At 46.5% G+C, this 16,408-nt stretch overlaps 1 protein-coding gene across 1 annotated transcript; it reads left to right on the forward strand.

Moving 5' to 3' along the window:
- The first annotated feature begins 8,199 nt into the window (after nucleotides 1–8,199).
- LOC135311728 (N-acetyllactosaminide beta-1,6-N-acetylglucosaminyl-transferase-like) lies at nucleotides 8,200–15,708 on the forward strand. Its single transcript, XM_064441732.1, has 3 exons — nucleotides 8,200–8,899; nucleotides 13,950–14,042; nucleotides 15,222–15,708. Exons 1-3 carry the CDS (start codon nucleotides 8,200–8,202, stop codon nucleotides 15,410–15,412), a joined length of 984 nt encoding a protein of 327 aa, XP_064297802.1. The 3' UTR covers nucleotides 15,413–15,708.
- Nucleotides 15,709–16,408: the final 700 nt, after the last annotated feature.

Raw genomic sequence — 16,408 nt, forward strand, 5'->3', positions numbered from 1 at the left:
TGTGCATCCAAAGCCCATGCTACAGAGTCATTCAGGGCAGCCTTACTGAATCCTCTTCCAAGCCAAAATCCTGTCTCCACTTTCATGAAATAGGGTCACAGCACATGCATATCTTGGGATTTTTGCAGTCTCAGGTGATAATCCCTCAGGGTGCACACCGATATCTACATTGATGTATACATACATTGGTCCACTAGTAACTTATGCATTGTTCAAATTGGAAAACAAAGGTCAGGAGAAGTAATAGCAGCACTTCTCATTCAGAGACACCAACCTGCTTTACAAGGGAGGTGAGTGCTGCTATTTCCCATTCACAGAAGCAGGCAGAAAGGGGCAAAATGATATTCCCAGTCTCTTAAATGCTTTAAACCAGAGCATGGTCAATGCCAGCACTGGAGCACTGACACCTGACTCCCAGTCTAATGCACTGGTTTAAACTGCTTTTTCAGAATTGACTCATCTGCAGAATAACAGAGCGTGGTTGTACTGTCGCTTCTGCACCAGCTCTGTTTATTTACTAAGTGTGAGGGTGCACAAGATGGCTGAGCACTAAAAGCTCATTGTTGCCAAAATAGGAATTTTTTTCCTGCTCATCCCTTCCCACTCCCTTCTGCCCACCATCCCTGTGGCAGGAGCTTTACAACCATGAGCCTGGCTCAAGCCACTTGCTACAATGCCACCTGCATATGGGCATTTTTTTAACATCTGAACCTGGAAGGGTAGGGCAGAAATACTTAAAGGCATTACCTGTGTTTTAACAGTATCAACAGTTTCTGTACAATTTTCATCCCAATACAGGCAAGAGACATATTTGCAGAATCCAACACTGCTAGTTGAACGTATTTTTGTTATTGAAGACATATTTATAGGAAACAAGGATACAGAGATACAAACTTTCAAGTCCCATGGGCTATATCACTCTTACAAACTTTGCCTGTCTAAAGTTCACATGCTCAGGTCTTTGTGCTACAGCTTTTACATATTGGAAGTTCTCTCACATTGATCACAGCGAAACAAGTCATAGCTTTGTCTGCTTTAATCCTCAATATTATACCATGAGCACCTTGCAACTGACAAGTAAGCTATAAGGAAATATTCAAGAGTGCATCCTCAAAGCCAAAATAAATATATTAAAAGGACTAGCCCATAATCTGAAGAACAAATATCACCTGTGTACCATAGGTAGTTTACTGCAATACCATATAAAAATAGCATCTATTTTCTACCTTGACCTGCTGGCATCAGGTTCATCTATACAGATGATTCTTCTATCTTAAATGATCTGGGTTAACACCAGTCTGGAAAATGTAACAGAATTTCTTTGCAATCAATCCTTGCCCTGGATCACTACATAGTCCTGTAAATGGCTGTGCTGGCAGGACTGAAGGGACTTGGTGGTTATGGGAATGAACAGCCATGATGTTTCACAGACAGGGAATAAATCTCCAGAGGCCAGCAGCATGCATTTAGGTAAGAGGCTTATCCCCCAGAACACTTTAGCCACCATCCTCATTCCTTCTCTCAACACTGTGACTGAACGCACTTGTGCACCTGCAAAGCAAGTCTTTTTCCTTCTTCCCTGCTTCCCTCCTTTTCCAAGTTTCTTGTTCTGGTTTCATTTCAGGGAATTCTAGGCTTTGCACAGACACATTTGCTTTGCTGATTGTGCTTATACAATTAACATGTTAGTTGGGAGCAGAAGTGCGCTTCTGAAGTGCTTTCCCTCCAACTGTTCCCTCCTACTGCACATTCGTTTTTATTACTCAGATAATGATCTTAATGTGCAAGGGCTGGGTTCCTTCTCTGGTGGAACCAAACCAGAAGATGTGATTAGCAGCACATCTAGTGCACTGCAGCAACTAAGGAGGACACAGGGGTCTGAATCGGGACTGAGCCACTGCCAAGCACAGTGCTGGTCCTAAAGTGCACACTGCAAATATGTGTCAGTAGAAGACTCTGAAATGCCAAGGGCTCATGTTGAATAAGTACTTGGGTGATGTCTGGTCTTCCACAGTTGTCTCCCAACAGCATGCCAGTCTGGTTGGTCCTTCCTTATCTCTACAACATTTCACCTGCCTCAATATTCTTTCCCTGCTCTCTATCTTTTGCCATTTCTCCTATGCTGAACTTCTTTCTTCAGCTCTCATTTGGTTTTCAATGTAACCCCTTTCCTACCGCTTTTCTTATTTCATGGTAAGTGCAAGAGATTTCAGGTTCTGTCACTCATCCAGGATCCTTGTTCCTGGATATCACTAAAAATACTCTGCAAGAGACCACTCACATCCAGGTACACTGCTTTTTCTCCCTCACCCCAACCCCTGTACCATTGTCTCCAACTCAGATGCATGTATGGCAGGGGAGAGAGGGAACACACTAGGCTACTGGGGGATCACTCATCCAGGACATCAGTCTCAGTTTTGCACAGATGCAATGAGTACTGCCAGTCCCATGATAAGAGCTGTTAAATCCTTAGCAATCCCCTCAGGCTACGAGCTGCAAGAGAAAGTTTGCTGGTAGCAACTGGCTATTACAGAAATTACCCACTCATTCCCTGCCCTGTATGAGTGCCCAGTTATGGTCTGGCAACTGAGCAAGGCTGCAGATGCATCCTGCCATGCTAGAGAAGCCTTTCTAAGCTTCCATGAAAAGACTGTAACCCGTGATTCCATTCTCTCCCCACAAATGCTGGCAATGTAGCAATGGTGCCACGCTCAGCAATTCTTCAGTTCCCGTCACTGCAGAGTGCAACAGCAACAAGTCTGGGGTGGTTTGCTCTGACACGGAGTGGAAGGTGGTTAGCAGCCATGCCAGCCATCAGCCACCATAGTGCACGTCTCTTCCTCGCTCTCATTCTGGCCAACACAAAATTCACCTGGCCACCCACAGACAGTATGGTCCTGCCTCTGGGATGTGCCTTGGTGTCATGGTTTAATCCCAGCCAGCAGCTAAGCTCCACGCAGCGGCTCGCTCACTCCCTGCACCCCAGTGGGATGGGGAGAAAATCAGAAGGGCAGGAGTAAGAAAGCTCATGGGTTGAGATAAGAACAGTTTAATAATTAAAATATTATAATGATAATGACATTAACAATAATAATATTCTAATGAAAAGGAGAACAACAATAGACAGAGAGAGAAGCAAAACCCGGGGGAAAAAAAACCCACCAAGTGATGCCACCACTCACTGCCCACTGACCAATGCTGCCAGTCCCTGAGCCACGATTACTCCCCCCTCCTCACGCCCTGCCCCGGCCAGCTCCCCACACTTAATATACTAAGCATGACATCATATAGTATGGAATATCCCTTTGGTCAGTTTGAATCCGCTCTCTTAGCTGTGCCCCCTCCCCTCCCAGCTTCTTGTGCACCTGGCAGAGCATGGGAAGCTAAAAAAGTCCTTGACTAGTGTAAGCACTACCTAGCAACAACTAAAACTTCAGTGTGTTATCAACATTATTGTCATACTAAATCCAAAGCACAGCACTGTACCAGCTACTAGAATGAAAATTAAGTCTATCCCAGCTGAAACAGGACACTTGGCCATGCACATCCCTCCACAGAGATCGTGAGTGGCGTTTGGCAGTGACTTGGTGTAAGGGAAGGTGGGGGTTTGCAGGGAAAGTGCCAAGGCAGAACCACTTTTATTCCTGGTTTCTGCAAGAAGCCTGCAGAACACGGACCAGCTGTGGGCCATGTGTCCCAGAGAGGTGATGGGAGGGAAGAGAGCACCATGTCACTTTTGCTCTTGTGCCAGCCTGAAAGGGACGTTGGGTACCCAGCATGCCATCACTGCCTGCTGCAAGACTAGACAAACTTTTGCATCAGTATGAACAAAAGGTAGTTGATTACCAGGAGTGGTGGCCCACAGTGTCCTGTGTGAGCCTGGAAACCCAGACCATTCTCTGATCTGAATGGACAGATCACAGAACCACAGGGCCTCCAGGAGCTTCCTGTTGAGCACAGGCACCTGGGGACATCAGCAGCCTCTCTCTTTTTGAATGAGGTTCTTTCTCCTGTGCCTGCTAAACTGACGATGGAAATTGGGAACCCCTCTGTGGAAGACGATTTTGCACTCTAGCTTGTGCCTGCTTTTCCAAGGATTCACCCAGCTGTACGCCTACCACAGTTTTACGTGTTTTTGACACAGTTGTGTATTGTGTCTAAGTGCAAAGACTCAGAATCCCCTCATCTCTCTCTGAGCAGGATGAAGGTTGGTAACATATTTGTTCATTTGCTCAAGCAGGGGGTATGGACAAGATGAACTCTGGAAGTCCCTTCCAACCCCTACCAGTCTGTGATTTTGTGATTCTGTCAACGATCGGGTAGGAATGAAAATGATGGATAGTTTTGTTTGGAAGCAGAGTGTTAAATCACCCCAAACTTTGAAAGTATTTCTGCTCTGTCCTGATGGTAATTCCTCGGTTGGGAGCTGAATGGTAGAGAGAAAAATTAGGCAGACAGTTGACATATAGTATGTCTCAGGTACGGGCAGGCATGTGGCAGATAATCACAGAATCACAGGCTGGAAGGGACCTCAGGGATCATCTAGTCCAACCTTTCTGGGAAGAGCAGAGTCTAAACAAGATGGCCCAGCACCCTGTCCAGCCGACTCTTGAAGGTGTCCAACGTGGCCAAGTCAACCACCCATTATTCCAATGGGTGACTGTCCTCACTTGAAAAATTTCCCTCTGGTGTCCAATCGGAATCTCCCCAAGAGCAATTTGTGTCCATTCCCCCTTGTCCTGTCGATGTGACTCCGTGTAAAAAGGGAGTCTCCATCTTCTTTGTAACTACCCCTTAAGTACTGGTACGTGGTGAGGAGATCCCCTCTGAGCCTCCTTTTCTCAAGGCTGAACAAACCCAGCTCTCCCAGCCTATCCTCATATGGCAGCTTCCCAGTCCTTTGACCATCTTGGTGGCCCTTCTCTGGACCCCTTCCAGCCTGGCCACATCCTTTTTGTATAGAGGGGACCAGAACTGTACCCAGTGCTCCAGGTGTGGCCTGACAAGCGCTGAGTAGAGTGGGATGATGGCTTCTTTCTCTCTGCTGGCGATGCCCTTTTTGATGCAACCCAGCATCCTGTTGGCCACCTTGGCCGCAGCAGCACACTGTTCGCTCATGTTGAGCTTTCTGTCCACCAGGACCCCCAGGTCCCTTTCCACAGAGCTGTTCTCTACGCTCTCTCAATGGGAGTTGTCCTTGTTAAAATTTCACTGTGGTTTATCTGAAGCAGCAGCTTCACATCCAGATGAGAGCTGGTGGCTCTCAAGGAACATCTCATTCACATGCCTTGAATGTGCGTGTGAGATACCAGAGTAATACCAGAAAATTCTGAGTAGCATTGCAAGCACATTAATCAATTACATTAGCCAACTCCTTATTTTTAAGTTTCTATATAGCCATTTGCTTGTACAAACAGAGACTTCTCCCCCCCCCCCCCCCCGCCCCGATGTTTTAGCCTGCACTGAGCTTCTTGCTATGGCAACTTAATAATTCATAACTTCTTTGGTAACACTCCATCCCACTGCCATTTGTAGACAGGCTCTTGGAACAACCTCCTCTGCAACTCGTGTTATATTAATACACACCACCGCATTTCTGTTCTGCCTGCCAAAATTGTTCCTTTTCCTTGTTCTAGAAAAGAAGTATTTTGTACCTATGTCTGCATTATTACTCATATAACTAATCCTTGTTCTCTTGTTCCTAGTCTCCATTATTTTGATGAGACTTCCTGATTGGGCAAGAACTCCTCATAAGAATAAGATATATAAAAAAATAGGGATTTTCCTGTGACTGTTACTGAGTCTCATGCCCACAAAGCTGTTGCAATCTTATAATCAAAACCTCTTTTTGCAAAACCTGCTTAATGGAAGGTGTGGCAACACAGTCACAGCAATCACAAATACACCTTCTTCATGGCAGAATTTCCTGAAAAATTACTCTTGTCCTCTATTCCCCATTCAGATATTGTAGTTTGTCTGAGAAGATATAACTTAAAATAAGGTTTAGCCTGTGCAATATGCAGTCATCGGAATTTAAGCACTGCTTTCAATAGGAGCAATACTTTTCGTCACAAACAATTGTTTGCCTCTCACTAAAACACTACTTAGTGTTGATGGGATGAGGAAAGGTATCTTCAAGAAGACTTTTTGAAAAGCCACAGCTAACAAATGGACTTGCACTCCTTCACTTGATTCTCCTTATCTTCGCAACAATCAGACATTGGTGTAATAGGCTTCAAACAACACAACTCCTTGATGAACAGAATCCAATGAGAGTAATTCAAAGAAGAATATTTTTCTTTCTAAATTCCGGCATCAAGTAATGTCTGTCACAACCCACGCATGTAACAAACTAAACTTCAGTCCAGCTGCAGTAACAGACTTTTCTTGATGTTCCCAGATGATGAGCTGCCAACAGCCCTTGTTTTTGTTAGGGGGGAACTCCAGCCAGGCCACCTGAACCTGTCCCCTCCTTTCACCTACGAGGAAATTAATCTGACCACACCTAAAGCTGCATTACGTGTGTTGAGAGACAAACCTGGATGCCAGTGCTTGCTTGGGCAGCCGGGGTGAAAGTTGGCAGAACCATGCCTGAATGGGTGCCAGCGTGGGCACCGGAGTGGGTTGCTGTGGAGTGGTTCTCCTGTTGGCTGTCCTCAGTGCCCAGCATGTCTCCACAGGTCCAGCGCACTCCAGTTCTGGGAAGCAGGTGCTTCCTGAATAGCCCTGTAGAGTTCAGCTCCTCTGATGCAGGACTGCAACTCTGCCAGAGACACTAGAGTTAGTTTATGGGCCAATAACAGCTCAGAAAAATCTCCTTCAAAACATATAATCAGATGAAGCTACCAGAAGTGAGATCCTTTCCTTATTATCCAATAGATGATTCAACACAGGAGGGGCAGTTTAGCTCTCTTATGACTGTGAACAGCCTGATGTGAACAGCTCAAGGAGACAGCATGCATTGTCTTAATTCAGACCACTGACTTGAAAGAAGTAGTTTTAAATAAGCTTCTTTTTTTTTCCCCTGAGTTTTATTTCCTTCTCTCCAGGTTCTGAGGTCTGCTTTAAAGGTTGACAGTCTTGAGTTTATTTTAGTTAAGACCTCACCCTTCCGCATACACATTTTTGCATTCACATATCCCACTGAAATGAAAATTTATGGTGGCAAAATATGAAATTGAGCCTACGTACATTTTTAAGGAGGGGTGGTGTTTTTTTTTTTCCATTGTTTCAATCTCATCTTGAAAGAAAATCTCTTCTTCTAAGGACTGCCCCATATCTTTACCAGCTACCTGACTCCCATGGACAGGTGGGAGAACTTGTCTCACAGGACAAACAAGAAAACATAGAAACCAGGATTTCAGAGCAAATTGTTCTTGCATGCTATCTTATGAGCCTGGTCAGACAAATTCTTGTTGCTGTAGAGGGTTAAGAGGTGACCATTTCCATCCCACCCACATTTGTTCATCAGCTTCTCTCCATCCCCCTAACACTGCCAGCTTAACTCCTTGATTTCTCCCTATTGCAGTTCCATAAGATGACAAAAGTTGAGAAAAACCCCCAAACAAACCTATTTTACTGTTGGAGAACCTGGAAGGGACTGAAATAGATTGGATGAATCTGGGAGTGAAGCCCTGTGTCTATGCGTGGGACTCCTCATGCAGCTAGGAGGGTTGCAAGCGTGGTGGCCACCACCAGAAGGCAGGCCCAGCCTGAGGGGCACAGGTCCCCTTTGCCCCCAGCGCTGCCATCACCAGCCTGGGGGCTAAGTCTGGAAAAGTGCCATGAAGGCAGCAGGTGCAGGGAGCACCCTGGGGCACTGGGACAGCTGTGGGCGGTGACAAGACTGCCCTTCCCAAGTGTGGGAGGCATCTCACGGCAGTGCATTTCACCAGTCAGCCTTGCATTTGTGTCCTTTCGGCGTGGGACTGCCCGGGACGTGCTGTCCAGGCCAGAGGTGGGCCAAGGCTGGCAGTGTGGGCCATGCGGCGGCAGCGGTCAGCGGGGTTGCTGGTGGCCACCATGGCACTGCTGGGCGCTGCTGTGTTGCTGAGGCATGGCAGGCAGTGGGTGGCGAGCGGCGGGAGCTCCCTGGAGGCCACGGCCCTGGAGCAGGCGTGTGGCACACTGCTTGCCGGGCAGACCCCCCGCCTGCGGGGCAGGCAACTGCTGCCAGTGCCAGTGGCAGGCCCCTGCAGCATGTACGTGTCCCGCAGCCGCTACATCACCCGCGCCCTCTCAGCCGAGGAGGCTGCCTTCCCCATTGCCTACATCATGACCCTGCACAAGGAGTTTGAGACCTTCGAGCGGCTCTTCAGGGCGGTGTACATGCCCCAAAACATCTACTGCATCCATGTGGACACCAAGGCACCGGCCCCCTTCCGGCAGGCGGTGCGGCGCCTGGTGGGCTGCTTCCCCAACGCCTTCCTCGCCTCCCGGGCGGAGCGGGTGGTCTACGGCGGCGCCTCCCGCCTGCGGGCCGACCTCCACTGCATGAGAGACCTGCTGGCCTCGGCCGTGCCCTGGCGCTACCTGCTCAACACCTGCGGCCAGGACTTCCCCTTGAAGACCAACCGGGAGATTGTCCAGCTGCTCAAGGGCTTTGGGGGGAAGAACATCACCCCCGGGGTGCTGCCACCCCCCCACATCACTGCCCGCACAAAATATGTGCACAGGGAGGGGGCCAGGCACAACACCTCGGGGCTGATCACCCCCTGCCTGCACAAGGCGCCCCCACCCCACAACATGACCATCTACTTTGGCTCTGCGTACATTGCCGTCACCCGGCCCTTCGTGGAGTTTGTGCTGCAGGACCAACGTGCCATCGATCTGCTGGCATGGTCCGAGGACACCTACAGCCCTGATGAGCACTTCTGGGTGACGCTCAACAGGATCCCAGGTAGGACATCAGGTCCGAGGAGGGCACAGGCATCCCCACTGCAGCACCTGCTGCCCCAGCACCTGCCCTCATTTGGACGTTGCGTGGTGCCAGCTCTTTGTGGTGGCCACCACAGCTCACCTCTCCATGAAGGTGTTTCCAGCTGCAGCTCTTGGTGGCGCCCACCATCAGGTTGTCACCATTCCTGTGGTTTTACATGGAGAAGCACCCAGGCAGGTGACAGCCTGTGTAGGCAGCACTAGTGGCAGGCGAGGAAGGCGTACTAAGCCTCCTTGAGTTTGATGTTCTGGACATTTATCCACTTGTCTGAGCTGTCTTCTGCAGGGAACAGCACCTGTGAATGGGTAAGGGAGGTCCCAGGTGCAGTGGGGCTTTCAGTGTGATGGGTTCAGGGACTCTGCACACCCTCCTGCTTAGCAGCAGCTGCCCTGCCCCATGAAGACCCAGGGACACAGCTTGGCATCCACTTGCCTTCCACCCTCTTTGGCCATACTGTCTCATGAATCCCACGTGTACCTCCTTGTTCCATCTTGCTTCTCCAAAAGCCACTGAAGTGGGTTGTGAATTTCCAGGTCCCTCTCACACACTGGTGGGCCGCATGCCTTCACTCGTAGGGGAGAGGGTATGCACTTGCCCACCTGTATGTGGGCAAGCATGCAGTTCAGCTCCCACAGGAACTGTAATGGCAAAAAAACAGGAAGAGCTTGGTGGAGAAGCAGGTTGTGCTGCCTTTGTCCTGTGAATAAGATCCAGGCTTTGAAGCAGTGTTTTTCCTGCCTCTAAACTTCTGCCACCAAGGGAGGACATGAAATCAAAGGCTTCGGAGGGGCTGACCTGTCTGTCTAGTCACTTGTGGCTGTCTTCGCACCCTTCACACACAAGCAGTTCTGCTGGCAGCTGTTTCTAAGACCTCATTTCCAGGTTTCTTGCTCAGTACTGCTGCCTGTGAGGTGGCTCTTCCCCTGTCCTTGTTTTTGGGACAAAACTCTGCTAACCTCGATGGAGTGGGAGGCGAGAGCTGGGCAAAAGTAGAGTGAGCAACTCATGCTGCAGTTTATATTAACTTTCACTATCAGCACCACTTTTCAGACAAACTGTATTTATAAGAACAGGATCCCAGAACAGCTTCTGAATCTGAAATCAGTCACTCAAACAAATATTTAAAGGAAAAGGTAGTAAATCAGTTTTTCCCCTGTTGCTGAGCTATGCTTCCCCGACTTTTTAATTAACTTACAAAAATGCCTAGTTTACTCAATTTGGGAGAAGGTGAATAATGTGAAGTCAGTAGTTTTGTATTCCTGAAAGACAGTGCCTCCCAGTGTTTTTGTGAATGTCCTGGGGTCGTTCCTGTTTTGTCAGTCATCTTTCTGCTTTCCCACTGTGTCAGCATTTTCCAAGTCTTTCCGCACACCACATTTACTGCCATCTGTTATGAACAGGTTTTTAATTTGGGATGGTAATGCACATCCCAGGCCATTTAAAGTGTTTATCCCCTGCCATCACTGCCTCTTTTTGTCTTTTATAAAGTGTTATCTTTAGCTTAAAGCTTTCTGTGGAAGAGTAACATTTTCTGAATTTTCCCCAGGACAGAACGACACTTTTTGGCATGTGATTTTATTTGATAACAGCCCAATATACAGAGGGGGAGAAATAAAGTCATGAAGTCTTGGTTACAGCTGCCACATATCTCTGTTTACAGCAAAGTACTCTCATGGTTCTGCTGTTGGATCATACGGTCTTTTTGCACTTGATATAAAAGCCACGACTTGGTATTTGCAAACAACCATCCTTACTTACCAGGAACAAGCTACCCTTAAAAACACAGAGCAAAGAAAGCACACAGAACAGCACCCCCCACCCCCCCTTAATGTTTAACATTTCTTGCATCCAATTTCTCACAAAAACTCCACCCCAAACCCAACTGCCCCTGACATTATTCAGTGCCTTTAGCATCTTGTTTACCCTTCACTGTGCTCCTCTTCAAGCTCACAAGCAAAATAGTTGTTGGGTTATGGTAACTGCAGAGGTACTTGTTGCCGTCTAGGAAAGCTGCAGAAAAAAACATAGTAACAAAATCTTACTTTGCTTTCACTTTTATTTTTTAGAAAACACCAGGGTTAGGATGATCACAGAATCACAGACTGGTAGGGGTTGGAAGTGACCTCTGGAGATCACCTCATCCAACCCCCCTGCTTGAGCAGGGACACTCAGAGCAGGGGGCACAGGAACGCGTCCAGGCAGGTTTTGAATGTCTCCAGGGAAGGAGACTCCACAGCCTCTCTGGGCAGCCTGTGCCACTGCTCTGGCACCCTCACGGGAAAGAAGTTTTTCCTCCTATTCAGGTGGAACTTCCTGTGTTCCAACTTGCGCCCACTGGCCCTTGTCCTGTCGTTGGGCACCACTGAGAAGAGTCTAGGCCCATCCTCTTGATACCCTCCCTTCAGATATTTATAAGCATTGATGAGATCCCCCCTCAGTCTTCTCTTCTCCAGGCTGAACAAACCCAGGCCTAACAGCCTTTCCTCATAAGGGAGATGCTCCAGTCCCCCCATCATCTTGGTAGCTCTCCGCTGGGCTTGCTCGAGCAGTTCCCTGTCCTTCCTGAACTGGGGGGCCCAGAACTGGATGCAGTACTCCAAATGTGGCCTCACTAGGGTGGAGCAGAGGGGGGAGATAACCTCCCTCGACCTGCTGGCCACACTCCTTTTAATACACCCCAGGATATCACTGGCCTTCTTGGCCACAAGGGCACATTGATGGCTCAGGGTCAGCAATGGCGACACACTCTCAGCTACTGTTTCAGCACCGAGGGCTTCTTGGGTGTGCTGCAGTCACCAGCTGAAATTGTACTTTACAGAAGTACCGGCAAATCACCCCGGATTGGATGGTGGTTAACCAGCAGTTAAATAGCCTACATTAATAAAAATTTTAAATGAAGTTATGAAAATCAGGAAGATGGGATAATTAGCCTTAAAGAAAGAGAGAGGTCAGAACTGGAGATTAAAATGTCAATTTTATTTTAGTTAAAATCACATTTGAAAGGCATAGGTTCCCTGTCTTTGCACAGGTCCCACAACTCCAGACCAGTGCTGTTATGCATTTTGTACAAGCTCTAAAAGGCTCCATTCTCATCACATTGTCAATTGAGGAAAATGGCTATCTTAGAGTTAGCACAAATGACAAATAATAATAATACAATTATACAAATATACAATTATTATTTTGTTTTGAAGATGTTTTCATTAAAAGCTGCAAGGTTCCCTCCCTGCCACTCATACAAGTGTTTCCTTTAAAAGGAAAACAGGAGTAAGCAGGAATAACAGGCTTTAAATATCTCTTTCAAAAATTGGAAGAAAAACACTTGAACATGTTTAGCTGTTAGAACAGCTTAACTTTTGCATCAGCTATGATTAGGCTAGTACTAGTATTTTTTAGGGTATAACACTTAACACCCTAATCACTATTGGACTCACCACCCCCTGTGCGTACAACAGAGATTGACAAAAATCGCAGTTTTCCTAGCGAGGATAGCTATCCACTACGGGGGGCTCTGGGGTAGGGGCTGCGCTTCAGTGGCGTGTGAGCAGCACGGAGCAGTGACGCCCCAGTTTGCCTGGTCACCCCCTCGGCTCCAGCCTCCCGCTGCGTCGGGGTGCACAGGGAGCAGCTGGGTCGGTACAAATCCTCTCCTCCCTGGTCACCGCCACCAGCCAGTGCTGGCGCTTCTGCTGCATTGGTTAAAAAGCTCGAGTCCCAGGTCTCAGCAGCAACACTGCAGTAATTCTTTGCATTTGAGCAAGCCAGTCTTTTCCTTTTTTTTCAGCCTCATTAGGAGAAAGCAGAAGTAACATCTGTGTTTTTGTACCTGCTGGCATGCATGCTGGCTCCCCACACACTGTCCGTTCTGCCTTTTGATAGCTCAGGTACAGCATTGGTCACTGCTTGCTGGACAGGAAAGAATAAAAGATGGTCAGTTTTTTCCAAGCAGGCAAATAAGTTATATACAAGTGTTTGTGCTACAGTGAGAAACTGGGGTTCTTCCAGCTTTTCTTAGTGAAGCGGTTTGTACGTTGGGTGGCAGTTACACAGTCCGTATCATTGTTTTGTACTTCAACAACTGAGCCAATAAGAAAGGTAAAATTTGCTGAAAGGGACAAGTTCATAGAAAGCTTTTACTATTTTATACCTTTGCTTTTTTTTTTTTTAAATTTATTCTGAAAACAGTTTTAGGAAGTACTTCAAAAAAATTCTTTCACTGAATTAAACATGAAAGCTCTTGCTTTCAGAGGCAAAGACTTCATCCCACGGTGATGGTCTGTTATAGTTACCGCCTTTTGCTGAAGATACTGAAATTCCCTTGACTCACAGCAGCTGCCTACCCATTGCACACATACTGCCTGTTTACTCTTCAGCAAACAGCAAACACTGTGTGTTCAGCATTTCCCCCTTAATTACTTAAAATGGATGTTTGCCAGGTTATAGCAGGACTTGATCATCTAATGACGAGGAGAGGGCCTCTTACCAGTTTATCTCCTATATAGGTCCTGTGATCTGCCTAGACTTACATACATTATTATATAACATTATAGGCTATAATTAAGTTTCAACAACCTCATCCAGTTAAATCATGCTTGAATTTGTTCTGATAGCCTCTTTTCTTAAAAAAAAGGAACGTATTTACCACTAAATTAAAGTGAAGGTACTAGGTGCCGGTGGCCCAGCGTTCCAACAGCCCTTGGAGGGCAGTGCTGCTTGGGAAGGTGGCATGAGTACATGCACGTAGTATCATACTGAGGCTGTTGCAAAAGAGGGATTTTATTTCTCAAGTGAAATGTTTAAGTCCCTTGGGCTGACATCTTGTTTATGTCATGAAGGCTGCTTTCAGTGAGGAAACCTGACAACAAGGTTAGCAGCCAGGCATCTGTTGATGCATATTCCTAAGTATTTCATCCCAGTTCTGCAAAGAAAGATCCCAGAGAGTGGACATAAACCTGAACACATGAAGCTGTTAGAAGAACTAACTACCTGATTTTCTGTTATCTAACTGCAGGTGTCCCAGGCTCTATGCCCAACGCATCATGGGAAGGTGACCTGAAAGCGGTGAAGTGGATTGATATGGAAGAGAGCCATGGAGGTTGTCATGGTAATGTGTACCTTTTTCTCCATTTCTTCTTGCTGTTCATATAGTGAAAAACACTCGACTGTTGTTCCTGTACTCATACAGCCTCTAATCATAATGTGAGACGGTCTTTAGACTGCACTTTGACAGAGAGAAGACATTTAAAAAGAGTCATCACCTTCACAGTCCATACATGAATGATAGTAGCCACATAAAGAGTGAGAAAGCTGGAACAGTTGCTTCTTCATCAGGAATTTTATGGAATATATCAGCCTTGGAAAGGGGGGTATTTGGCAGTGCTTAGGGCTCGCATGAGTTAGCTGACTATTTTCTTGAAGGCCTTGGGGGAATTTTCTCGCAGGTGGGTGGGAGTAGCCCATATGTATGTCCCACGCTGGGAGGCAGATGCGCCAGAGCCAGCAGCAGTGTGCAGGGTAGGTGTCCTGTGTGAACTTGGACAAATCCCAGCTCTCAGCTGGGCACTGATGCCTGCCCACCAGAGCCACAGCTGACAAGGAAGTTAAGGAGCTGTGGGCTGATGATGACGGTTGAGGCGTGAGTTTTCCTATGTCACGTTACTTTATGACATGACATTAGCAGTAGATAACCTCCTGTATGGCACACTTAACTTTTCAGTCACTGGTTTGTACATTGCGTACAACTACTACTTCTGACATATCCAAGTGGGATGAGAAAAGGAATGCCAAAATGCTCATGATCCAGATTTTACTTCAATAATTCTTAATCCATAACACAGTTGTTTATATTGAGGAGAAACATTTTGAGAACTTCAGTCAGCTTCAATTACAGCAGTTTCACATCGGCATAACTACGTTGAAATCAGTGAAATTACACCGTTATCACCCAGAATTAGCAGAAAATCTAGTATGAGTAAAAGTATCAGTTTCATTTCACTTACAGAAGGAAATTCCTCTTTGCTGTGTTTCAGCCTTGTCTGAGAAAGAGTCCTAAGTAGTAACACTTCTTTTCTGAGCTGTCTCCTTTTTCTGCTCATTTATTCTGAAGTAACTTCCTTCATTTCATCCCATTGTTCATACTTATTCCCATTGCATGTCCAGTAGGTCTTTTAGCATGTTGGTTGTGCAGGAGATTATTTATAGTGCCTTTGCAGCTAAAACTTCTCAAGAAGAATTATTTGGATCCTTGATTCTGACATTGCTTTTTTTCTTTTTCTTTTGGCAGGCCATTACGTCAGAGGCATTTGTGTATATGGAACAGGTGACCTCAAGTGGCTTTTTAACTCCACCTGTATGTTTGCAAATAAGTTTGAGCTTAAAACATACCCCCTGACTGTAGAGTGCCTGGAGCTGAGACATCGGCAGAGAACCTTGTCCCAGAGTGAAGTTCGGGTGGAACCCAGCTGGTATTTTTAGCTAGCAAAACCCCAGACTACATCAATAAAAGTGGCGAAGGGAATAGCAGCAACAATCTTAATTTCTGCTGTGCCAGAAGCATAAACTCATGAGACAGGTTTCTTTAGGATGTTCTGTAGATACAGCTCAAGTCAGCTTGCTTCACAGTGCTCACGAATCTCACCTTCCACTTAACATCCAGAGGCCAAAGCACGAGAGATCCAAAAACAGACACCAGGGCAAAGCTCCTCTTGCGGTTTGAGGAGCTTTGCACTTTTGCCATTTTTAATGGGCTGTTTTCCAGCCCTGGCTTTTGTCTTGCTACCCTCTTATTGCTATCTTTTTCTATACATATATAATCAGAGTCATGCATCCCTGGCACTTCTTGTCTCTAAAAGACAAGCGTGCATGTTTGGTAAGCAAAAAGGTAATGAGTCACAGTCAGCAAGATCTTAAAAGTAGGAACACAACTGCTGGCTATACGTACAGATACCGTTTTGTCAAAGATACTGGTATTTACTGCAGAGAAATGATGGAAAAGTACTGGATATGGCACAAAGATGCTGCACTTCCCAGATCTTACCTGTTCTTTAAATATCAGTTGGGACAAGGTTTGTAAGAGAAAACAGCATCTTTTACTAGATCAATGGGTGTAGTTAGAAAAATCAGACAGGCTTTCAGCCACAGGAGCCTTTCTCCATGCCTGAAAAATGAGGGCTTGCGTATTTGTCTTACTTGGTCAACTAACACAACTGGGGAAAAAAAAAAAATCTCTCCACATGCAGATTTTGGCCCACCAGTGTCCTTACATCATCATGTGTAAGGATACAGACGGAGAGATGGAAAGTGAGGAAGGAAGTAGCACGATAAATATTTTCAGGACTGAAAGAGCAGTAACTGAGCTTTGGCAATAACTCAGTAATTCTGTGTCATATTTTGGTATGGCATAAGACCTCTTCCCGAGTTTGTTTCCCTTCATCTTCATATAATGGATAATGCATGTACTTAACCTTGGAG

This window comes from Phalacrocorax carbo, chromosome 2 (genome assembly GCF_963921805.1).
Source record: "Phalacrocorax carbo chromosome 2, bPhaCar2.1, whole genome shotgun sequence".
Taxonomy (NCBI): domain Eukaryota; kingdom Metazoa; phylum Chordata; class Aves; order Suliformes; family Phalacrocoracidae; genus Phalacrocorax; species Phalacrocorax carbo.

Coding starts and splice junctions, on each gene's coding strand:
- LOC135311728 (XM_064441732.1), top strand. CDS start 8,200: ATGTACGTGTCCCGCAGCCGCTACATCACCCGCGCCCTCTCAGCCGAG. Junction 8,900..13,949: donor GACGCTCAACAGGATCCCAG/GTAGGACATCAG, acceptor ATCTAACTGCAG/GTGTCCCAGGCTCTATGCCC. Junction 14,043..15,221: donor GAGCCATGGAGGTTGTCATG/GTAATGTGTACC, acceptor TTCTTTTGGCAG/GCCATTACGTCAGAGGCATT.